Source organism: Leuciscus leuciscus (assembly GCF_965113295.1).
Source record: "Leuciscus leuciscus genome assembly, chromosome: 17".
Lineage (NCBI taxonomy): Eukaryota > Metazoa > Chordata > Actinopteri > Cypriniformes > Leuciscidae > Leuciscus > Leuciscus leuciscus.
Genome location: NC_138741.1, coordinates 4425533 through 4450686, shown reverse-complemented (window position 1 = coordinate 4450686; position 25154 = coordinate 4425533). Strand labels below are relative to the sequence as shown.

Here is a 25154-nt window from a genome sequence, read left to right as displayed (position 1 = left end):
GTGTGTGCTGCAGTGTAAGTGCTGACTGGTGAGGGTATAGACAGCTGTCTTCTCTGAAACACATGGTGTCTAACCACTGTGCACCTGATGTGAGCAAAACATACAATTTTTTTTTACAATTTATTAAACATTTATGAAACGCATAGTCATGTTTTGTAAATGATTAGTTTATCATTTACTAATCACTTGTAAATGACTTACAACTGAAAGTTATTATAAAGTGTTACCAAATTTATGTTTTAAAGAGCATTGGTCTGAGGTCTGCCACAGCAACACAAACAAACAAATTACCTTCAAGATTTTTATTTACAGCTCATGAAACAAAAAACAAGGCGTTTAAAGAGAAGAACACCTTAAAAGGGAAGCAATGGCTTCAGGAGGGGGCAAGGCCAAAATTACACAAAAAGTGATCTGGCAGGGGGAGTAAAACCTATAACTAAACTACCAAAGAAAAGAAAAATTAAAAACAGAAGTGTACCCTAAGTCCTTTCATTGACACAAAACAGGGAAAACAGTGTTGAACAAAAATGGCGCCCACCTTCCTACAGCTTCAAAATAAACAAACAAATAAGCAACCATTAAGGCAGCTAATAAGCTTGATGTTAACAGCAGCAACAGTAATAATAAAACATAAGAAAAGATTAAAAAGGACTGGTAGGTAAATAGTCAAATTAACCTCCACACTTACACTAATGTAAATGTTGGCACTCAAAAGACATTTAAAACAATCAATAAAAAGAATACAATACCAAAGAGTAGAAAATTAAGCAGCAATGACGTTCAACAACAAGAAAGTAAACTGCAGCAAAAGGCTGGGCAGGACAAAGACAGCACTCTGGAGAAAGCTCTCTGGGATAAGTTTCTCAATCCCTGGGAGTTTCTTCTCTGCTTTTCTGCTGCCTCACTCTTGACTGCATGGCATAACGTTTTCCCACACTCATTGTTTTGGTTTTTTATATGCTGGGGTGCCAGACATAATTTAGTTTAAGTTTCAAGTAAATAAAACGTACAAAGATCTCGTGTAGTCTTATTTGTCTTACACAAAACCCATAACTTAATGAAATAAGGATTTTACACCAGCAATCAATGCAATAATACCAATAATAATCACTCTTAAATAGAAAACAACCCATTCAACACAACATGACACAGATATGGAATTGCATTCAATTTGTAGAGGATTTGACAGTGATTTCTCCTGATTCTAATACAGATTCTTGGATTTCACCTTTTACTTCAGAGATAGAGCAGTGGAACAAGTCAGAAGGCCCAGTTCATAAATGTCCATAGGGGCTCAGGACACCGTGGAATACACATTCCCCTTCCTGTATTCCACGGTGAAACTGAATTCTTGGAGTCGAAGCCCCCACCGAATTAGACAAGTGTTTGGTTTCTGTGTTTTGAAGACCCACATCAAGGAAGAGTGATCAGTGATGATGGTGAAGAACTTTCCTTTCTAGTACCACAATCCTGTTTGCTGAATGAGGACAGCTCCTAAGCAGACCTCACTTGCATCAGTGTAGACGACAAATGGAAGATTTAGATTAGGATACCCCAACACAAGTGGAGACTCAAGGAGCTGTTTTAGAGCTTGAAAGGAAGTTTGACATTGCAAAATCCAAAGGAATTTAGCACCTTTCCTTTTTAAGGCATTCAGGGGTTCAGCAACTTAAGCAACCTGTGCTGATTCAGGGGTTCAGAAAAAGTACGGTATAAACCTATGATACCAACCAGCCATGCCTAAACATTTTTTTTTTTTCTGGATCTGCCTTGATTCCTGTAGCAATCACAATGTGGCCAAGAAACTTCAGAGAGGTATGGAAGAAACGCCGGTTCGAATCCCACTTGGAGCGAGTCAAGTAGGCCCGGTTACACAAGCACTAAGAACTGTTTGCTGTGAGAGAGAAACTAAATTATCTTCCAGGTGGCGCTAAGAGACTCAGAAAGACAAAACTCCTGTTGAACCGCATTCAAATGTCTTTATAAAACACAATAGAAGTCTGCGCCGTCTCTCATTTAGACCAAAGTCAACATGTGTGTTTCTATATACACACTGAAAATAAGATTAGAAGAGAGAAAGAGTTTTACAGCTGTGTGAGTTAAAGAGAGAGATAATGTGTTTCTTTCACTCAACTGTGTGTCTCAGTTGTTTCTCACAGGAAGCTGTTTAATCTCACACAGAGACACTGAACCACCAAAATAAACCCCAAATCCAGCATAGAGGGGTTCAGTGAATGTGCTGTTGAATGTGTGTAAGTGTGTGAGTGTGTGTGTGTCAGAGACGCTGTAAAAGGACAGAGTGCCAGCCGGCCAGTTCAGATACACTCCTACTCTGTTAGAGGGATGTGAAGGGGCAGATATTACTGTGCTCTTATTACTGTGTCTGACAGTGAAACTGTTATTAAAACAGCTCAGACTCCAGGACTTTGCATTGTATCCAAACCAACAGTCTTCACTTTTTCCTCTCCTGGTGATTCCTTTATATGCCAGTGATATATCAGCCCACTCATTACATTCAGCCTCCCAGTAACAGCGTCCAGTCAGACTCTCTCTACACAGAACCTGAGGCCATTCATCAAATCTCTCTGGATGATCAGGAAACGGCTGATCCTCTTTCACATTTGTCATTTTACTGTTCCTCTCAGACAGAGCGAGACGAGTGTTTGCCGTGTTTAAATCCAGGGTGAGATCACATGCATCTGAACACAAGAAGAGAGATTTTAACATTTATAACGCAACAAAACAATGATTAAGACTAAGTGTGTGTGACCTACATTTCTTTAGTCCTTTTGTAGTCCTGAACCTTCCCCCATGATCCAGACTATAAAAACAAGATGTCACAGTCAATTTACATAATAATGCTCATGTTAGTCTGAACTGAGCTCATAATGAACATGTAATAATGACTTAAATGTTGGTCTGTTCGTCACACAGAGTTATCGTGTATCTTAAGAAGACCTGGAAAATAGTGAACTAAATCTCCAAACTCAGGTCGATGTCTCTTCTAATGAGGATCATTTGAGATCCTCTGTTTGTCGTTCAGCATTGGATGTAGTTCCTGATTCACAGCCTTTATCATTTGCAGTGATGGGAATAACGGCGTTATAAATAACGGCGTTACTAACGGCGTTATTTTTTTCAGTAACGAGTAATCTAACTAATTACTGCTTCCTCCATTACAACGCCGTTACCGTTACTGTCAATACAAATGCGGCGTTACTTTAATTGAGCTCACTGAAGCGGTTTTCATCCGAGTAGGCTCTCTCTCAGCCATAGGAGCTGCAAAGTTTTTTTCTCTGGTGTGTGTGTGTTTATGAGGCGCGGGACTCGACAAAAGCGAGGCGAATGCCGCGAGCGTGCTCGACAGTGCACGAGAGACCGAGTGTGTCCGAGAACGCGCTCGACAGTGCGCGAGAGAGACCGAGTGTGTCCGAGAACGTGCTCGACAGTGCGCGAGAGAGACCGAGTGTGTCCGAGAACGTGCTCGACAGTGCGCGAGAGAGACCGAGTGTGTCCGAGAACGCGCTCGACAGTGCGCGACAGAGACCGAATGTGTCCGAGCATAAATACTTTATTTATAAATAAATTACACATATCAGCATTTGAATAATCTCTGTAGCATATTGGTATCATATGCAATGTTTTAATTAGTTTATATAACATAAACTCCAAAATAACCTGCAGGGAACGTTCAAACATAGCCTATTTGTTTGACGGTTGTGAACACGTGCGGCAAACACGACTAGAATTTGGCTAAAATAACCTCTGATGATGACGTTCTCTGTAGGTTATAAAAATAAACCCCCAAAAGATTATATTGTATTATTTATGTTGATACATTGTTCAGTATTATATTGAAAGCACTTTTTGTTAAACTTACTATTGTGAGGAAGAAAATACTTCAAGTAGGCTATACAGAATGTCTACCAGTTGTAAAGGTGTGTGAGTTTTATTTTAATTATATGCACTAGTGTATGTGTATGTATATTTTTATTAGGCTACTATTTATTTATTTTTGGTACATTTCTTAAGAAGCATCATTTATTTTTAGACTTATTTGTTGGCCAGTTGTGGTCTGTGCAATAAATATTAAAAGTTCTAAACCATCTATTGTTTTATTGTTGCACTATAGTAATGATAATATTTTAATATTTAAGTTAATAGGTGTCTCTCACATTGTCCCACAGCAACATTAAAATAGTGTAGATTAGTGTACAATGTTTTATAATAATAAGATGTTCTATTTAGTGTCAATTTCATTAATTTAACATTTCATATTGGGGGTATCCAAGAAATGTCTTATATTTAAACTTTTTTGTTTTTTTTAAGTAACGCAATAGTTACTTTCCCTGGTAATTAGTTACTTTTTTAATGATGTAATTCAGTTACTAACGCAGTTACTTTTTGTGAGAAGTAACTAGTAACTATAACTAATTACTTTTTTTAAGTAACTTGCCCAACACTGATCATTTGATTAGATCCTCAAGCCTTGAGCTACAGACTCACCTTTACATTCACTGATCATTTGTGTCATTATCCTTTCATTTGTGCAAGTGTTTTAATCAATAACTGATATTCATCTACTAACAGCAGAAAACTCTTGCTGTTCAGCTAATCTGCTTTATTTCAGTATCATGAGGTCAAACATAATTTCTTCTCATTTAGACTGGGATCTCTGTGTCTGTATATAGTTTTGTTTTTGGCGGCCTGTTTTAATTTTAGTTTTAGTCTAGTCTCTGTCATTTTAGTTTTTATTAGTTTTAGTCACGTTCATACTCTTTTTAGTCTAGTCAAGTTTCAGTCGACTAAAAGTCTGAGCAATTTAGTCTTATTTTAGTCAGAATTATCCTTGACTATTTTCGTCTAGTTTTAGTCGACAAAAACTGATGACATTAGTCTAGTTTTAGTCAATGAAAATTGTATTTTAGTCTCTTTTTAGTAATGCAATTCTATTTAACCCAGTCAATATATGTACCACTATGGAAAAATAGCAAAAATAGCGAACAGAAAAGTAACACTCTGTAACGGGGTTCAGACAGATGTTATGGGAAGAAGGAGGCGGGAACCGGCAAACATTCAACATTTTAATAATTAAATAAACAAATACAAAAATGAAAGTAAAAGCCAGCAGCCCCTCACGGACGACTGCTGGCAACACAAAACAAAAACACATCAAATAAAATTCACACTCTTCACTGTCGTCGCTCCTCCTTTATGCTTCCGCTCCTCCGTGAGAGATGCGAGACCGGTGCGTCGCGCACGTGTCGCTCATTATCAATCGCGCCACCGGCCTCGCGCCGTCCTCCCACGGCCCTCGACCTCGTCGTGCTCGCCACACACTCGTCTCATTCGTGGAGGTTGAAAAACAAGTTCTTTGTGACATGCAAGATTTATTGTATTAAATCAAAAAATGTCAATTTTAAGTTTTTATTTAAAATGTTTGCGATTTTACAAGTGTTAAATATTTTACCACTTGCTTGAGCAACTTAATATATAAATCTATATAAAAGTAATGCATTTAATAATACGTTGTTTAAATTGTGTTTAAACGTGACTTACGTCTATTAAAGAGTGTATATGTGTACAAAGAGAATCACAATGCTGACAAAACTTTTTAAAAATAAAAGTAGCTGATAACTTCTGGATTTGAAATAAAAATAGTGAGTATGTGTTTGTGGTACAGCCGTGGATCAGTTACGCACTGCAAACGCAGCATATGTGAAAGCACTATAGCTCGTGCTGCTCCTGCACCGCATATGCACTGCACACGGAGTATGTGTGAAACGGGCGTCAGACTTAACTTTGTTTGTTGTCGTTTACGCTAAATCACCGCAGCTGCATCTTCTAAATAATGCTGCGAGTGGGGCTTGAGGAAGTGACATCACCTGCGTCTGCACAGTGCGACCTGATGCAGCCCCTGAAGTGAGACACGGGAAACAGAAATACTTAGCCTGGCAAGCCAGACCTAGATGTTAGCGGGATACACGGTTGTTTCTCAAAATCCCTCTGCACGCAATAGGATAGCGCTACAACCAATCAGAGCAACGAAGAAGGCTAGTTGGTATATTCAACTTTTGCCGTATCCAGTCGGCAAAACTCCAAACAAAACTTTTTTTAAAATGACTTAAGTGCCGTTCTTTGCTTTTTTCTCAAAGAAAAGCTTAACTCCAAGTCCTCTAGAGTCGCAGCCAAAGCCAATTCAAAAGACCACTGTTCGCCAGCAGCAGCCATTCTTTGTTTTCAAGTAGCAGGGAACCGTCGCAACTCTGTCGTCATTATGTTAAGCCTGCCCCGCCTACTCTATACACGATGTGATTGGCCTGACCTGAGTTTGGTTTTTCAAGCTCGAAAGTCAACGGAGAGTTGCTAGACCACACTGGCGGCAAAATAAATTTTGCTGCCGCTAGGGTGCGTCTAGATTTCTAGGCTAAGAAATACTGCAAAATAATAATAACGCGACTAAACGAGACGAAATAACGTCATAACATTTCGTCTCGTCTCGTTTTGGTCAACGAAACACATTTAAGACATTTAAGCATAGTTTTTATTTTGTAAACCACATTTAGTCTCGTTTTTTTTTTACGTCAACAATATTGCATTATACATTTGATTATAGTTATCGTCACATGACCAGCAAATACGTTGCATCTCGTCTCGTTTTCGTCACGTGATAAAGGTTCGTTGACGACGATATTTAGTCATAATTTTCGTTGACGAAAGCAACACTATCTGTATATTGGATCTGTTTTTGCTTCATGTCTCTGACAGCAATGATAATTTACTTTCCAGAGCAGCAACAACCTTTGAATTGATGTTTTGGGATCAGAGACATGAGTGTGTTTCTCAGATACTGCTGTTATGAGTCACAATCAGCTGTTGATCTGAATCAAGATCATCTTCAGTCAAAGAGTTCAAGACACGTCCTTATTTTACTCTGCAGTATGTTTGTGTATAAATGTGCTGTATGCAGAGATCTACTGTATGCACAGAGTTTTCAATGACTTTAAAACTAACACATGTCCAAACACACATGACGATGATTGTTAGTGTTGAACATACTTGAGTTTTTCCAGTCTGTAGTTTGGATCAGAGACCAGCTTGACTAATGATTGTCCTGGGTGATTGTAGCTCAGATCCAGCTCTCTCAGGTGTGAGGGGTTTGACCTCAGAGCTGAAGCCAGAAAACAACAGCCTTCCTCTGTCACCATACAGCCAGATAATCTACAAACACACACACACACACACACACACACACACACACACACACACACACACACACACACACACACACACACACACACACAGAAATATATTTGTTTAATGCTGCTCAAATGTGGCATAAACGTATTTACACAATAACAAATTAATGTAATTCTAAATAAAGTATATGAATTATGAATAAATTATGAAAAAGCACTATCATGACAAAAAGTTTAAAGTTTCTCTGATGCCTCTTTTTATTTACACAGACCCAAGCGGCATCAGAGCTGTCTTTAATAGGACAGAGGTGGGTCAGAGCAAGCATGTTATACACATCATTACAGTTTTGGGCCACAAGATTATGACAAAAATCATTATTGCCCTTGATATTGTACTCATGCCTATTAATGTGGATTAATATAATGCATTTCAAATATTTTTGTGTGTGGGAAACAGCACACCATACACAGACAAAACAAGCTGAGAACCATTTATGAATTAGTTTATTGCCGTTTTAAGCATTAGTAAATCAAGACTTCACACTGAATCACTTAGTAGCATGAAAAAAACTGTTATTCAAATTGGAAATAAATGATGTATAGAAAGAGAGTAAAGAACGTTCCCATCACTGAAGCAGTCTATGACTTTGTCTCGCAAAAACTCCCATTATGATCAAATAAGCTGACTACACTGCACAATTTTCACATTTCACTTTAATTGCGAAATTATTGCTAGTGACGATTCAGTAGTTGCTGGGTATTGTCCCTAGCGTCCATATTAAATGTTACGCGCCTGGGACCAGAGCAGTAGGCATCTTCAATTTCATAACCACGTGAACCATTAAATGTTTTTCTTACCTCAGTATGTTGAGTTGACAGTGAGAACTCTTCAGTCCAACAGACAGAAGCTTCACCCCTGAATCCTGCAGGTCATTGCTACTCAGGTCCAGCTCTCTCAGTGAGTTTGATGATTTTAGAAATGAAGACAAACTTTCACAGAACTGACCAGTGAGATTACAGTCAGCAAGTCTATAATAGAGGATGAAATATTTTTCAATAAAGAGATGGTGGATTAAAATAGGTTGGAATGGTCGGCTTTTATTTTTCTGTTTATTTAATTTTTATATACTGGTGACTATTTTGTATTTTATATAATTTTTTCTGTTTATTGGATGATTGGGTTAATAAATCGAATAATTAGATGATTTAAAAACTTTTTTAAATGATTTTATAAAAAGATATAAATTGTAACTTGCTGAGTTGCTGTGTACTTGTTGTTTGCCTGATGAAGACCTTCAGGTCAAAACGTTGCACATTTTAATACATAGATTTTTAATAAATAGACTTTTGTCTACTCTCTAGTGAAGTGCTTTATTTGATCGCGCACCTGCCTAAAGATTTTTTGTATGTGCACATGGGGAGTGCGGTCCATATAAGCTGCGAATGCTCAGCATCCAAGTCATTCATTGACTCGCTAATTAGCATTAACACTATAAATGACCTTGTTTGAGGTGCAACACAAAGCTTACATGATACAATCTTGGCAACACGTACGTAACTCTGCCATTCACTGAGAGTTCCGGGTAGGGGTGGGCGATATGGCAAAAATATCATATCACGATTCACGATTTTATCAGGATTGTTTTTCATGTTGGTTTTACTATTCCAAGTAACTGAGCATTACAGCCAAACTAATGCCCCTATTTTAAAAACAAAGCCTAACAATGTAACAAAATATAAAATAAAAAAAGAATGGCAGACATTTAGGCCAAAGTGGCGAAGATAAAAACCTTTGTCATTATTATTATTATTATTATTATTAAATAAGAACACAGATACACGTTATATAGGCCTATATACATAACATAATATACAAATGAAATAAACAGTGCTTTATTTATTCAGCTACAGTAGGTGTATTTAACTGTAGCATTCAAGAAAGAAATTAAATAAACAAATATAATCATAAAACCCTATAGACTTCACTGTATAAATTATACACTGATTCTTATTAAAGCTACTATTAAAGTTCTCAGTCAAGAGCAGTGAGTGATTTTCTCTTTGTTTGTTTTTTTGTTGTCGTCTTAACATTAAATGGATTATTAAAGCCCAAGCTGATAAATGTTGCCAGATCAGATTTTCACCAGATCAATGAAAATCACAAAACTAAATAGACTAAATCAAGTGAAAAAAAAGTCATAACTGAAACTATTTTCATAGTATTTCGTTTTCTCCATAAGAATTTTTTTTTTTTTATGAAAACCTATAAACTATTAAAGACAGACCTACTGTAAGCAGACCTACTGTAATTATCCAAGGCTGTTAATCAATCTATGTACATCAATTTGCATTATTTCAACATATTTTTAACAAATACTTATATATATTTTTAAAATTATACTTAGATGTAGATTTTACATGTAGTATAATAATAAATAATTCTATTTTACTTTTTATTTATAATAGGCTACCAATATTAATTATTTTATGCTTAACACTTCTGGCATTCATTTAAATTGACGCCTACCATGGTGTTCTTATTTGTCGTCTCTGATATAAGAGACGTTTGTCCTCAGCCGATGCGCCGTACGTACCGTTTAAAGGTGAAGTATCTTACTGTCTATGTGAAGTATGTAGTTTCTGCGATATTAGTGTCACCTAGCGGAATTACAGAAATACAGCATATATTGTCCCTTTCATGCATCGCGCCTGACTCAAATCAAACAGTCCAAAACTTTTATGGGTGCTTGTGAAGGCATCAACAGGTAAATATAAATGGTATACTACTTTCAATAAATGGTCACATATTAATCACATGACAAATACTCATTAGCAGGTGAACTCTGAATATCGACTGACAATCAGCTCAAATATGTTTATATTAGTCTGATACTATAAGTGCCATGATTTGGAGGAATTGCAATATTACTACATTTACATTTATTCATTTAGCTGACGCTTTTATCCAAAGCTATATATGTCAGAGGTCGCACGCCTCTGGAGCAACTAGGGGTTAAGTGTCTTGCTCAGGGACACATTGGTGTCTCACAGTGGATTCGAACCCGGGTCTCTCACACCAAAGGCATATGTCTTATCCATTGCGCCACCACCACCCCTATTACTGGTTTAACAAAACAGACACATTCAGCAATCACATGAATGAATACTCACAGAGCTTTTCTGCAGTTCACCGCAGCTGGTATCATTCTCCTTCTGCCCTCATCTGAGGTGTTGTATTTCTTCAGATCAAATTTATCCAGCAACTCTAATACCTGAAGCATGTAGGCGATAGTTGAGCAGTGACCAGGAGAGAGTTGTTTCACTGAGTGATTCTCTGATTTCACAAACTCCTGAATCTTTCTGTACAGAGTCTGATCCTTCATTTCCAGCAGACAGAGGAACAGATTGATGCATCTGTCAGCTGAGAGATGTTTATCATCCTTGATCATGTCTTTAATGTACTGTGTGATGAGCTGTTCTGAGCTGTTCACTGTGTGTGTCAGTAGATCCTGTAAGAGTCTCTGATTGGACTCCAGTGAGACGCCCAGCAGGAACCGCAGGAAAAGATCCAGGTGTCCATTTTTACTCCTGAAAGATTTATGAACTGCTGCTTTTAGTAGCTCATACAGAGACTTTTTCCGACTGTACTTCTTATATCCTTCATTCAGAAACAATTTCAATGATTCCTCATTTTTGACTACATGGCAGTAAAACACAAAGACAGCAGCAAGAAACTCCTGAAAGCTAAGATGTTTGAAGAAGTAGACTTTCCTCTGATGAATCACAGATTCCTCCTTAAAGATCTCAGTGCAAATCCCAGAATACATTGAGGCGTCTGTGACGTCTATGCCGCTCTCAATCAGGTCCTCCTCATAGAACACCACATTGCCCTTCATCAGCTGTTTGAAAGCCAGTTCAGCAAGTTTCACAATCACTTCTCTGTTGGACTTCAGGACTTTCTCTGGATCTTTCTCATCATACTTCTGATTCCTCATGTTGATCTGAGTCAGCAGGAAGTGGATGTACATTTCAGTCAGAGTTTGAGGGATTTCTGCACTGTCATCTTGTTTCAGGAGGTTTTGAAGCACAGTGACTGAGATCCAGTAGAAGAAGGGTATGTGACACATGATGTGGAGGCTTCTTGATCTTCTAATATGTGAGATGATTCTGCTGGCTTGAAGCTCGTCACTGATTCTCTTCCTGAAATATTCCTCCTTCTGAGGATCATTGAATCCCTGAATTTCTGTCACACGGTTGATGTATTTTGATGGGATCAGATTGGCTGCTGCTGGTCTGGAAGTGATCCAGATATGAGCAGAGGGAAGCAGATCTCCTCTGATGAGGTTTGACATCAACACACTCAGTGATAAAGACTCATTCACATCACACACTTTCTTTCTATATGAAAAAATCCGTTTCTTTCTGCTTTCATCCAGACCATCAAAGATGAACACAACTTTACTCTCCTCATAAATCTTTGAGTCCAGATCTTGAAGTTCAGGATGAAAGTCCAGCAGGAGTCTGTGAAGACTGTATTGGACATCTTTAATCAAGTTCAGCTCTCGAAATGGAAGCACAAACATGAAATCTACATCCTGATTGGCTTTTCCCTCGGCCCAGTCCAGAATGAACTTCTGCACAGAGACGGTTTTTCCAATTCCTGCGATGCCTTTAGTAAGAACAGTCTTGATTTTGTCTTTCTCATCACACCCTGGTTGATGTAAGGGTTTAAAGATGTCATTGCAGTAGATTGGTCTGTCTTGAGTTCTGGCTGTTTTCTCCATCTGTAAAACCTCATGTTCTTCATTCACCCCTTCATTCTCTCCCTCTATGATGAAGAGCTGTGTGTAGATCTGGTTCAGGAGGGTTTGATTCTCTTCTAGTTTGATTCCCTCAAATAAGCTCTCATACTTGTTCTTCATGCTGGTTTTGTGCTGGTCTTTGACTCTCTGCTTGATGAGGGTCTGACAGTCAGAGTCAGTGCAGGTCAGACGGGGCGTCACTGATCTGATCACATCATCTCTCTTCACTCTGCAGAAAGAGAAAAATTAAATAAGACTATAAAATGAAGAAATAAAACTGTGACTGTGAAACAGAATCTTTAAGTAAAAAAAGTAGTTCCAGAAAAGTAATTACAAATGTTTCCAGCAAACCGAACTCTAAGATCTTATTTGATCCCACACTCAGACAGAAGTGTCAGTTTAACAGACAGCTTCCACATACAACATGTCTGCACCCCGATCTAAACTAAGACTAAAGTGTTTACATGACATTTTTTAAAAGACAAATTATTGGTTTAGTCTGACTGGAATTGAACTTTTAAAGTACATGTATATGTACTTAACGAGCTCGTTTTACCTATCAGACTACAACAGTGAACTTAACAGTGAACTTTCCCATGTGAGTTGCCCTGTCACTCGTGCATGCCATGTTTCAACACAAACACAAATAAATAAACTTTTGTTTGTTTAATTTGAATGGTGCGTATTGGATCAATAGAGGTAAATATCATATTTTGCAAATACACGTTACTTTATGTGTACTTTATGTTAGCTTATGACCTACTACAGGGGTGCCCAATCCTGTTCCTGGAGATCAACCCACCTGCAGGATTCAGATCCAACCCTGATCCAACAAACCTGTCCGTAATTATCAAGTGCTCCTGAAGATCTCATTTAGCTGCTTCAGTTGTGAAGGGTCAGGGTTGCAGCTGTATTTTGCAGGAAGGTAGATCTCCAGGAACATGATTGGGCTCCCCGGCTGATTCTTGCCTTAAAAACAAATGATACAATTGAATGAAGTACAGACTCAGCTACACACTGCTCACACTGATACTCACTCAGGGTCAGAGGTCACTGCTCCATCACTGAGTTTAGGGGGAGGGTCCATGGATGCATCACTCTTCATAGACACACAGCTGGGTTCTGGAGATGCTGCTTTACGGGTCTGAACAAAAACCCCATCCTTTCTCTGCTCATAGAGAGTCATTTTACAAGCAGTGCTGTTAAAGGAGAACTCCGGTCAATTTTAACATTGAGCTAATTTTTTTGTAAATTTGGAGTGCTGTTAGTACAGAGAACAACGACAAAAATCGGTGTTGCCTACACAGTGTTATCCTCTTTTTAAAATTTGCACCCTGTTGACTTAAATGGGGCAAGTTTTAAACCTGCTTTTAGCCTCTTAACATCCTTGATGTGTCATTACAAGTGCCCAGCCATGTGACTGATTCCTTCAGAGTGAACACGGTGAATCTGACTGCAGTAGATGTGAATACCTGTATTTACTTCCTGTTTTCGGTCGAAGTCCACAGTAGTCGATTACTGTATCCGATTATACCTTTGAGTTATCGAAGCGAGAACATACATTATTAACGCATTTACTGTCACTATTCCAGAATATTAGGACTATAAGTCCTGCATCGAATCAGTCTTCCACGTACAGTGATGTGAATAAGTATGGACACCCATGCTAAAGTTGCCTAAAAAGAGGAATAAAAATTCATCTTTTGGAAATTGATCTTAATGCCTTTAAAAAAATCCAACCTTTAAGGACACCAATTTTCTTTGTGAATGAATAAAGTATCGTAAATAAATAAATGTTCTTCCTTAAAATACAGGGTGCATAAGTCAGGACAGCCCTATGTTCAGGGCCGGATCTACCATACGGGCAATCTGGGCAAGTGATCAGGGGCCCTTGCGCAGAGAGGGGCCCTCCGTGATCGGATTTTTTTTTTTTTTTTTTTTTTTTCATGTAGCTGCTACATAAAAATAGTATAGGCCTACACAAGGCTTGGCCTCGATCTTGATAATTATCCAATCAGAATAAAAAAAAAAAAGGTGTATATTACATTATATGATCTCTTATTCATGCAAATGCTTTTAAACAATTAATGTGCGACAAGACAAAAGTGTGACTGTGACACACACACACACACACAGAAAGACGCGCGTGCACGCCAGTATCGTGCGCACAGACAGCACGCCAGAATACAGTTATCTTTCGTGCTTGAACTTACAATAACACACACACAATTATGCCAAAATGTCCGTTTTGTCGAGTATCTTCATAACATAAGAGCTGTCTTATGATGAACGTCAAGTTGTTGCATGTGGGGGAAGGAGCACACTTGTGGGGGAAGATGGCAGCAGCAGGTACGACGGGAGTTGTCATAGCGCTCCTTGTTTATGTGTTATTTTTGGACAATTTAAGATATAGACTCAACGACACTGCCTGTTTATCACAATGCAAGTACTACAGTGCTGGCAAAAAATATCCGGGAGCAATCTTACAAGTTCCACACAAAACTTCGAACAATAAACATTTTGGATTTGGGAGACACGCCGTTGCTGCGGCTTTTGTTTTTCCATCTCTCTACTGCTCAATTAAAAGCAGGAAAAGCAGTGCACGCACTCTACAAATTCCTCAAAGCCGCACGCTTATAATCGCCATTTGCCTACTCTTATCCGGGGACATACACCAGTGTCCAGGACCCCTCGAAAGACTGGCGGAACGTGAACTCCGGGCTACCATTGCGTTGGCCGCCAACAGCTACTCTGGCCACTATGGCATTGGCTCAGACTCACCTGTGGGCCTGGAGGTGGGGGCCGGCGTTCTGGCGTGCGATGCGCTGCGTCCGTTGACGCGCGCCGGAGGTCCCGTGGGGACTGCCGTGGGCACATTGGACCTTGTGCCGGGGTTGTCCTCGGGCTGTGGTGGAGTCGGGATTGCGGAGGGAGGATTGGCAGCTGAGATGCAATCCACAGTGGCCCTCGATGCATCTAACATGGCGACAGTAGGGGTTACTACTGCTAGCGTATCGGCTAAGAGGCTACAAACAACTGCAGCATGCATCGATGGTCATGTGACATTGGCTGTCAACATGACAGCTGAATTGGAAACAACGCCACTTACGCCAGGGATCCAAAACGGGTTCGTACCTGACTGCACTCAGATTGCACCAAACTCCTGCCAAGTTATTAAAAAGATTAGAAATTATGTAATGAGAAGATATCGAGAGACAAATATTTTCAATACATTAAACCAGGCTAAATTAATATGGGACAATAAAAATAGGCCAAAAGGGCTTCTTTGTGCTCACCTTAACATACGCAGTATGCTCCCTAAACGAGAACAACTGGACAATATTCTCAGTAATTCAAATATTGATATATTAGGCCTATCAGAAACTTGGCTTAAAGAATCATCGCCTGAAGCTGGTGTTGTTTTCCCTGACTATAATGTGTTTAGACGGGACAGAGGTAAAGGAAGAGGTGGGGGTGTACTGCTGTATGTGAAAAATAATTTGAAGTGTTTACAACTAAGTGTGCCAAGTGAGATCAAAATTGAAAATGTTTCAGTTAAAATTTCCCTCTCTGCAGAGATGAGTTTTACTCTGGTTTGCCTTTACCGTCCACCATCAGCCAAAGTTGACTTCTATGAACAACTGCAGGCACTACTTAAACATCATACAACACACAACAAGTCCAATGAAGTTATTGTAATTGGAGATTTCAATGTGAACTGGGACTGTAAGAAAGATAGGAAAACACTAAAGCATATAATGGATAATTTTTATTTTTCCCAACTTGTTCAGCAACCAACAAGGATTACGAAACACTCTAAAACTAAAATAGATCTACTTTTCAGCAACAGACCTGAAAGGATAATTAGATCATACAATTTCCTGACTGGTCTCTCGGACCATAATATTATACTTTTTTCTAGGAAATTGTCCAAGTCGAGGGTCAATAATGATTTCCTTAACCCCACAAATAACAGGTCTCCTTATGAGTTTATACCTAACAGCCAACGACAAAATGTGGCCACAGCCCTGTCATCACTGGAATGGGATACAATCTTGTATGATGACAATCCTGAATTATGTACCAGTAAATTTATTAAATCTCTGAAGGATGTTATCTCAACCCATTCGAGTAGAGGGAGATATAAATGTAAAAAAAGGTGCCACCTGCCATGGCTGAACAAAGAATGTAAAAATCTAATGTCAGCGAGAGACCTGATATTAAAGCAATTTTTGAAATCAGGTCTAACAACAGACCGTCAAAGGTTTACCCATATACGAAATAAGGTAACACAGAGTCTGAGACAGGCCAAAGCGAATTTTTTCATTAAAATAATAGAGAATGCAAACGGCAATGGAAAATTAGTATGGCAAAACCTAAACAAACTGCTTGGTCGACATCTAAATAAAAACAATAAGGAAATGGAGCTTCAAATTAATGACTCGATAATTAAAGATCCATTTTCCATAGCCACCAATTTTAACAGTTTCTTTATAAATTCTGTGAAAGAGATTACGCAGCATTTTGATTCATCTCTGTGTTCTGACAATGTCTCTGATCCACATCAGCCTGTATTCAAAATCATTGAAATCTCAGACTATGAAGTAACAAAAATTGTTGTTGGCATGAAAAATTCAAAAGCTCTTGATGCATTTGGCCTTAATACACATTTTTTTAAAGAGTACAAGGATCATCTAATACGTCCAATAACCCATATTCTTAATATGTCTTTTAACCATTCTATAGTCCCTGCAGATTGGAAAGTGGCTGTATACTTAAATCAGGTGCTACAACAGACATGTCTAATTATAGACCTATCAGCATACTTCCCGTTATATCAAAAATAGCAGAGAAGTGGGTAGTCAGACAGTTGACGGCTCATCTGGAAAATGTCCAACCTTCACTACATCCATTACATTTCGGTTTTCGGACCCATCACTCCACCGATAGTGCCCTGTGTGTGTTAACAGAAAACATAAAAGGTCTGCTTGACAAGAGTCCTTGTGTCGGGGCTGTCTTCTTAGATTTGAAGAAAGCCTTTGACTCTGTTAACCATCAGATTTTAATATCCAGGTTGACTCAATTTAACATCTCTGATCAAGCACTTTTATGGTTTAAATCCTACCTGTCCCACAGGAAACAGTACGTGGTAGTAGATGGGGTCAAATCTCCTTGTTTAGATTCTGGAGCTGGTGTCCCTCAGGGGTCTGTTCTTGGGCCAGTTCTGTTCTCTCTTTTTATCAATAACCTACCAAATTCATGTCCAAACGTCTTCTCGCAGATGTATGCGGATGACACAGTAATTTACACTCAAGCAAAAACCACCCAACAAGCAGCTGCTGATCTCACAGCTGCCCTATCTTATGTGCAGGACTGGCTCAAGAATTCATGCCTCATGTTGAACACCAGAAAAACTGTGTGCATGTACTTCTCAAAACGTCACGTCGAAGTAAGCAGATCAAATGTCTTCCTGAATGGAGAGGAACTTCACCTGGTCTCAGAATTCAAATACCTTGGGGTAGTCCTTGATTCAACACTTTGCTTCAAAAGTCATGTAAAAAAAGTAGCAAAGGTTGTCAAATTTAATCTTCAAAATTTTTTGGCACATTCGAAATAATTTAACTATGGGTGCTGCCAAAACATATTTTTATTCGATGATTATTTCTCATTTTGATTACTGTTTGACTACCTGGTCTCTTGCTTGCCCCACAACACTTAAAATCATAGAAAGTCTATATAAAAAGGCATTAAAAACATTAGATAAAAAAACACTATCCCACCACCACTGTCAAGTGCTAAAAAACATAGATTATTAGATTTTCAAAATATGATTAATTTGAAAATGGCCTGTCTGATATATAAGGTCCTTCACTCCCTCGCTCCGCCACCTCTGGAGGACTTTATTAAATCCAAAGAAAATTCTCTGAGGACCACACGAGCCTCTATTAGAGGAGACTTGATAATACCTCACAGGCGTACCACCTTCGGTCAGACGGACCTGTCTGTCCGGGGTGGGAACCTGTGGAATAGTCTTCCTCTAACACTAAGAGAATGTACTACGTATAGCTCGTTTAAAGTCCAGCTGAAAAAATGGCTATGGGCAAATCAAAGCTGCACACGTTAGAATGTATGTTTTATCCTTTTTTAAATTGTTTTACGTTGTAATGTGTATATGGATGAGTGTTTGTGAAGTTGAATGTAGTCTTGTGTGAATATTGTATATAGGAATTAGCTAATTTATGAATTGACTGTAGATGTACATTTTATTTTGCAATGTTTTTGTGAGTTGTGTGATCCTAGCTCGTGGGACTACGGATGGAAATTAGCCTTTGGCTAAAATCCGGCATTTTTACATGCATGTACTCCATGTTATGTTCATTAAAATGCACTGTCCCAATCAAATAAAAAAATAATAAAAAAAAAGAGTTGTGAAAGAATGAGGCACGTGCGAGAGCCGCGTCTCCGTCAGCTGGTCTTAAAGAGACAGCAGCCAATAAAGCTTTCTGTCAGTAAAGTTAATAAAAGAACTAAAATAACAGAGAAAATGACTCACTGCTGTTGACTAAAGTTTTTTTTTTTTTGGGGGGGGGGGGGGGGGGGGGGGGGGGTTGCTATAATAAGGATTAGTCTATATTTAATTTATAATTTATGCAGTGCAGTTTGATAACTTTATTCAATTTCGGCGAATATTGCAAGTTAGAAATAAGCAAGTTAACTCATGAAACCATTTGTTTACTATATCGCAATCGCATATCGCAATATTGACCTCAATAATCACAATATGACATTTTCCCCAAATCGTGCAGCCCTACTTTTCAGCTTTTGATCAATAATGATTGGCATGTTAAATCCCACACCTGGTGGACCACCTGTGTGTGTGTTCCTTTGGAGGGTGTGGTTGTCAGGTAGGGGAGGGGGGCCCATGAGCTTCAGTGCCCAGGGGCCCCTGGGGGTACTAATCCAGCCTTGCCTATGTTAAATTCCCATAGAGGCAGACATATTTTTATTTTTAAAGGCCAGTTATTTCATGGATCCAGGATTGATACTATGCATCCTGATAAAGTTCCCTTGGCCTCTGGAAATAAAATAGCCGCACATCATCACACACCCTTCACCATACCTAGAGATTACCTATTTTAATACCTATTTTAACTATGAATGTTTTTTTCTTGTTACTTATCTGTTTATAAATGTCAGAAATATAAAATAAACATGATATGGTTGAAAACGCTGGACAGTTGTGATATATGATGAGATCCTGCAATATCAAAACAAGCTGTTTTTGCAGCTTAATTAAATAAATGTAATGGTACAAAGACCTCTTATATGTCAAAAGAAAACGGCAAATTCTATACATAAAAAAATAATTTAAAAACTGACTTAACGTGTGTCACCAATGTTTTTTTTTACAGCACTGGATCTTAATGTCTAAAATGACATTATACTCACTCAGGGTCAGAGGCCACTGCTTCATCACTGAGTTTAGGGGGAGGGTCCATGGATGCGTCACTCTTCATAGACACACAGCTGGGTTCTGGAGATGCTGCTTTACGTGTCTGAACAGAAACACCCTCTTTCCGCTGCTTGTAGAGACTCATTTTACAGGCGGAGCTATTAAAAAACACACAATGTACAACAAATTACATCTTTAGACATACAGAATGAAACATTTAATAAACATATGAATGTCTTGGGTATGCTTTATCAATTTAGTATGACTGTGAATTCTTCGCTACGTACACTAATACTCACTGGAGTATCCTTTACTGTGTGGAAAGACAACAAACCCATGGTTTAAGAAACTGCAAAATAGAGGAAACCTGCATGTATTAATGCATTTATGACTATGATTAAGAGACCGATATAACACATTTTTACAGGACAGTTCATTTTCTGAAATATTTATGTGTTTTATCAGCAGTATAGGCTATTCGGTTTGGAAGGCTATCAAGAAAAAGAAAAACTAAGCATCAAAACAGATTGATATTAGCCTACAATAGATTATAACAGATATTTTCACATGCCATTAATTATTAAAAAATGCATGAGAATGAATCCAGAAATTTGTTTGCTGAAACCTACCTCTGTCTCAACAATGAAGAACATCAAATACAAACCAGTTCAAAAATCCAATCTGTCTCTGGATAACAGCATTAAACTGATATGTTCTCATTATTCACAGTTTTTTTATTCTCCGGACGTTCATGTTCTTCCTTTCACAACATGGAGTCTGTTGAATCAGGTTTCACTTTCGACAGTGTCACATGACCAGTGAGAGAAGAAAACCATATTGGGCATATGCTTCGCATGTGAAGCAGTTTTCTTCATTTCTGATTATGTCCACATAACAGAACTGTGAGATAAATGTCATGTTTCGAGATTTTTGCTCCAAATTTCAATGACTTAAAATGTGATAAATAATAAAGATGACAAAGTACAAGTACAAAAAAACTCAAATGTCTAGAATCATTCTTTATCTAAAACATGTCATATTTTTATTTTACCTCACAGTTAACCCCCAAAAAGGCCCGGTGTTTAGTAACTTCATGATGACTAATTTTATTGAGTACAAGCACACTTGAGTTTTGTTTATTAACCAATTAGACTATACAAATCCTCCGTACTGACCCCAAAGCAGCCCACATTTTGTCTACCTACCCAAACCAATTTTTACCCACACTATCAAATTCAAAACCGCCCAATCTGCTAACACTGTCTGTAATATTAACGGCCAATTCGCACGGGATAAGAAGTTGTGTCTGGTTTCCAAACATAGCATACATTTATAACTTACATTAAAACTAGCAGTGAACTAATGTGAACAAAGAGTGCGCATGGATTTTCCCATGGGTTAAAAATTAAGCAAATGCTGGTAATACACATTTAGTTAACAAAACTATAAACATTTTAACGCTTTAAAAGTGTGCACACTCACACTAAGAGAAATAAACCACAGATGCTGCTATTTCAGACAGTTCAAGTTAGCAATTAGCCTCAAAAACTAGCCTAATAATAAACACCACTTTAACTGATCTCTAACTTCTTTAACTTAAGCAAACGCTTTTAATGCACATCTAACGTGTTGTCAATTGACAATATGCACGGTTACTTCCTGGTTTTCAATAAGCCGGCTTGGGCATTTCCGGTGAACTGTTAGCTGTCCTTCCGTAGCCTATAGGCTACTCGCTGTCTATCGTCACAAAACTATCTATCAACAGTTGAATTTTTAATGTTGTGTTTTTATTTTAATGCCGTTATCACACTTACCTAATTTGCCAATAAAGCAGTTTTATTGATTGCAATAAAGACAAAAGCTAATGGGTACGTTGAAATAAGAAGCAATGTCTGTAATTGGACACACACAACATTTTTCCAGCACCTCAAATGTCATTTTTAATGTGATGACCAAAAACATAATTTTTTTTATCCTTCTGACTCTGAGATTGTCTCTATTTGTAAAACCGAACGTTTCAAGATGTAGGAAATCCAACATTTGATAGAAAACACTTTTATTTCAAATGAAAATAGACCACTATAACCAGTAGATGGTGGCAGAGGAGCATTTATTGGCTTATATTAGTCATTTCCTGTCATATTTTTTGACATGTTTAGCTTTAGAATAAATAGCTTTATAAAATCACTAGGTTTAAAAATAAATGTTGTGAATGTGAAGTATGAAGTACTCACAGTCTCATGAAAAACAATAACTTTTCTTGGGAATGAATTACACCGAAAGCAAGCACCGCACTTATCACAGAAGCTGTCAGTCAGTGCAGCGCAAGCTCACTGATTTTGCTTCTGTCATAGACAGTTTTGTGTTTTTTATTCTATGAATATACATAATAGCACATTCAGACATCTGATTGTTTCAATGCCAAGTCCTTTGACTTGTTATATTATTTTATTATTGATGTGTGTGTGTGTGTGTGTGTGTGTGTGTGTGTGTGTAGGCCTATAAATAACTATAGGATATATAACTTTGAGGATTTTAATGTAATAAAACCAAACAGGCTGATGTGAAATTAAACAACATTATTAGGGCGTGTTCACACTTGGCGTCTTTTTTGACAAGAAAAAGTTGACAAGGGTGGTTTTTTAGTAGAAAAAAATATTTGACCAGGATGCCGGGGTTAAACCCCTACCCCTTTCGAAAGACATCCTGGGATTTTTAATGACCACAGAGAGTCAGGACCTCGGTTTAACATCTCATCTGAAGGACGGTGCTCTTTGACAGTATTCGGTTGTTAAGTCGTGACGTAACCACTCTCCGATAATACTCTTTCCGGGTCCAAAGTCCAGGTCCTCTCTACCTACCTACCGCTTTCGCTAGTGTTTTGGTTATTATTGAGTGTTTTTACAATGCCGCAGTGCTGTGTCCCGTGTCCCGAGCTAACTCACTTCAACCTCGTAAATCTTCTTTTTCATTGATGCCTGGACTCTACCCTTAATTATGCCACCTGAGTGATGAGCTACACTAACCACTCTGTTGGTGTTAAAGGAATTTAAACCCTTTTTGACCGCCAAGGGTGCCTCACTAAGAAGGACGTGATCGTAAATAAATTTACAGGTTCCACCATTGTTATTTCTGGACCAGAGGAGCGCTTGGACCCAGAAAAGGCTAAACGTCACACGTGACGTCAGACTTAACAATCGGATAGTGTCCCCATCACTATACTGGGGGTTTAGGCCACTATACAGACCACAGGGTGAGCGCCCCCTGCTGGCCTCACTAACACCTCTTCCAGCAGCAACCTGGTTTTCCCAGGAGGTCTCCCATCCAGGTACTAACCAGGCTCAACCCTCCTTAGCTTCACTGGGCATATTATATGAAACGCATCTCTCACAATCAACACATCATACAAATTTCAACCCATTTCTGACCTCAACCTGGCAACCTACACTACAACCCAGTTGCGCTGTTGAAGTCTGCGCAGGTAGTAGATGTGGGAAGTTAAATCAAGCATCACTGGTAGAAATGGGAGGAGAAGACTCAGTGATACATATTTAAAGGGGTGGTTGATTATGATTTCACTTTTCTAACTCTCGTTAGTGTTTAATGTTGCTGTTTGAGCATAACCAACCTCTGCAAAGTTACAACGCTCAAAGTTCAAAGCAAAGGAAGATATATGCTTTTAAAGAAATTGTTGTTTAAGGACTACAACAAACGGCTAGTAGGGACTACAGGACATTCCTCCTGGATTAGTGACATCACTAACCCTACAATTTACATAAACCCCACCCCCGGGAACACGCAGTCCATGTTGAGAAGAGGAAGAGTTGTTGTTCAGCACATTTGTGAGTCAGCTCAAACTGTAGCATCTGTCTTTTAATATGCAATACAGTACATAACACAAATGCAATAGCATGTCACTCTGTAGGCATCTTACAACAGTTCCCACACAAGCGATTTTATAGAATCGCACAGAAGATACTAGGGCTGGGTATTGACACAAATTTCACAATTCGATTCGATTTCGATTCACAAGCTTGCGATTCGATTCGATTCGATTACGATTCAATTCGATTCAATATTGATTATTTTGGATATCATGTACAATACATTGCAAATTTTCTCAAGGAAAACAAATCTCTTAACTATCATTGTAAACTATGGGAGTCAGTTGTAGCCTATAGGCTTCATTAGCCTACTATAATATTGAAGGTAAAAATGAACTGATTTGAATACAAACACTTAAAATACACTTTTATTTATTTTTATAATAATAAAGTTATATGAAATTATATAAAAATTTTAATGGTAGCTGTCATAAAAAACTTTTTACATTTTTCTAGCTGACTAACGAGTTTATGGTCACTGAATATGTTTTTTCTGAGGTAAATGTGACGTTACATGACATTGTTTACTAATGTCTTTCCACGGTTGAAACACTGATTGAGCGATTCCATGTGACATGATACGGACTTCGATAAGTTGTACTCTATCTTTTAACACACTTTCAGATGCTCATTCATGTTTATTTCGCGCTGTAACTATTATTAAGGCGGAAGAGAAGATCATGTGCGCTCCACGCTGCTGCTTCTCTTAAGCTGAGCTGCGCCAGAGTGATCTCACGCCACAGCGCCAAAACGGTAATTATGTTTTAGAATTTCGTAAGAAAATGGACGTAATTTGAAATCTGAGACTTTGTTTCATATCAGTAATAACAAAGCACAAAGAATATTGCGATTTATTGGATGGGATGCGCGCATCAATGTTCCATTCATTCATCAACTAAAAACAGGATGACTAATCGATTATTGGGATTTAAGAATCGATATCGTTTCGTAAAAATGAGAATCGATTAAAATCGAGAAATCGATATTTTTTACCCAGCCCTAGAAGATACACAACCACTTCTGTGACGCCAAGGACCCCAGACGCATGTGGCAAGGCATCCAGACCCTTACAGACTACAAAGTTACAACACAGGCCAACAGCAATGACGCCCACCTTCCTGACAAGCTAAACTATTAAGGTAATATGATGCCATAAAGAATCGCATACGCAGGGTAAGATTTGTGAAAGTGTACATAAGATTGCAAGCGTAAATTAAATTTGCATGCGCAAGAGAAGATTTGTAAAGGTGTAAATCGCCTTTCAAGTGTAAGAAAAAAATATTTGCAGCATTTAACTGTTATTCGTAAGTGTAATTCATGTATTGTGAAGCTGCAGCTTCATGCTAACGCAAAATAAATAGGATCTGTATTCTTCTGACTTCCATTTTTTCCGTGCTTTTGGCACGGTTTTTGCGCACAAATACGGCCAAAAGCATTGCAGGCCTGTGAACAGTAATTTGTAACTGAAAACAACAGAGTCAGCAACTGCAAAACAGATTCATTGCGTAAAATCAAACTTTGTGTAAAAAAATAAGCTGACTTCTACGCACGGTTTGAAGCAACATGCAGGCATACAAGTCCACACCCACCCCTGAAGAGCAGGTGCTGCATCTGGGCCTAGCTGACGTGAAGAGGACATTATCCAGAGTCGACCCATGCAAAGCTGCAGGTCCAGACAATATACCAGGGAGAGTGCTCAGGGACTGTGCTGACCAGCTAGCAGGTGTCCTTACAGACATCTATAACATCTCCCTGAGCCAGGCTGTAGTACCTGCGAGCTTCAAAAAGACCACCATCATTCCAGTGCCGAAGAAGT

At 38.5% G+C, this 25154-nt stretch overlaps 1 protein-coding gene across 7 annotated transcripts; it reads right to left on the bottom strand.

Moving 5' to 3' along the window:
* Positions 1-287: 287 nt before the first annotated feature.
* On the bottom strand, positions 288-20248 carry LOC309479590 (NACHT, LRR and PYD domains-containing protein 3-like). Of its 7 annotated transcripts, none has more exons than XM_082143737.1 (10): positions 20084-20247; positions 19742-19803; positions 19451-19612; positions 14783-14977; positions 13039-13200; positions 10371-12230; positions 8058-8228; positions 7060-7221; positions 2775-2821; positions 288-2699 (listed from the first exon to the last, which is right to left on the bottom strand). In XM_082143737.1, exons 3-10 carry the CDS (start codon positions 19597-19599, stop codon positions 2143-2145), a joined length of 3303 nt encoding a protein of 1100 aa, XP_081999863.1. In that variant the 5' UTR covers positions 19600-19612; positions 19742-19803; positions 20084-20247; the 3' UTR covers positions 288-2142. The 7 variants fall into 7 exon arrangements, with proteins under 7 accessions (XP_081999863.1, XP_081999862.1, XP_081999861.1 ...); XM_082143736.1 differs by having other exon boundaries at positions 19754-19803; XM_082143735.1 differs by having other exon boundaries at positions 19754-20247.
* Positions 20249-25154: the final 4906 nt, after the last annotated feature.

Coding starts and splice junctions, on each gene's coding strand:
- LOC309479590 (XM_082143735.1), bottom strand. CDS start 19,599: ATGAGTCTCTACAAGCAGCGGAAAGAGGGTGTTTCTGTTCAGACACGT. Junction 13,201..14,782: donor CCCCACCTCCAGGCCCACAG/GTGAGTCTGAGC, acceptor CTCCTTTAACAG/CACTGCTTGTAAAATGACTC. Junction 2,700..2,774: donor TACAAAAGGACTAAAGAAAT/GTAGGTCACACA, acceptor TCTTGTGTTCAG/ATGCATGTGATCTCACCCTG.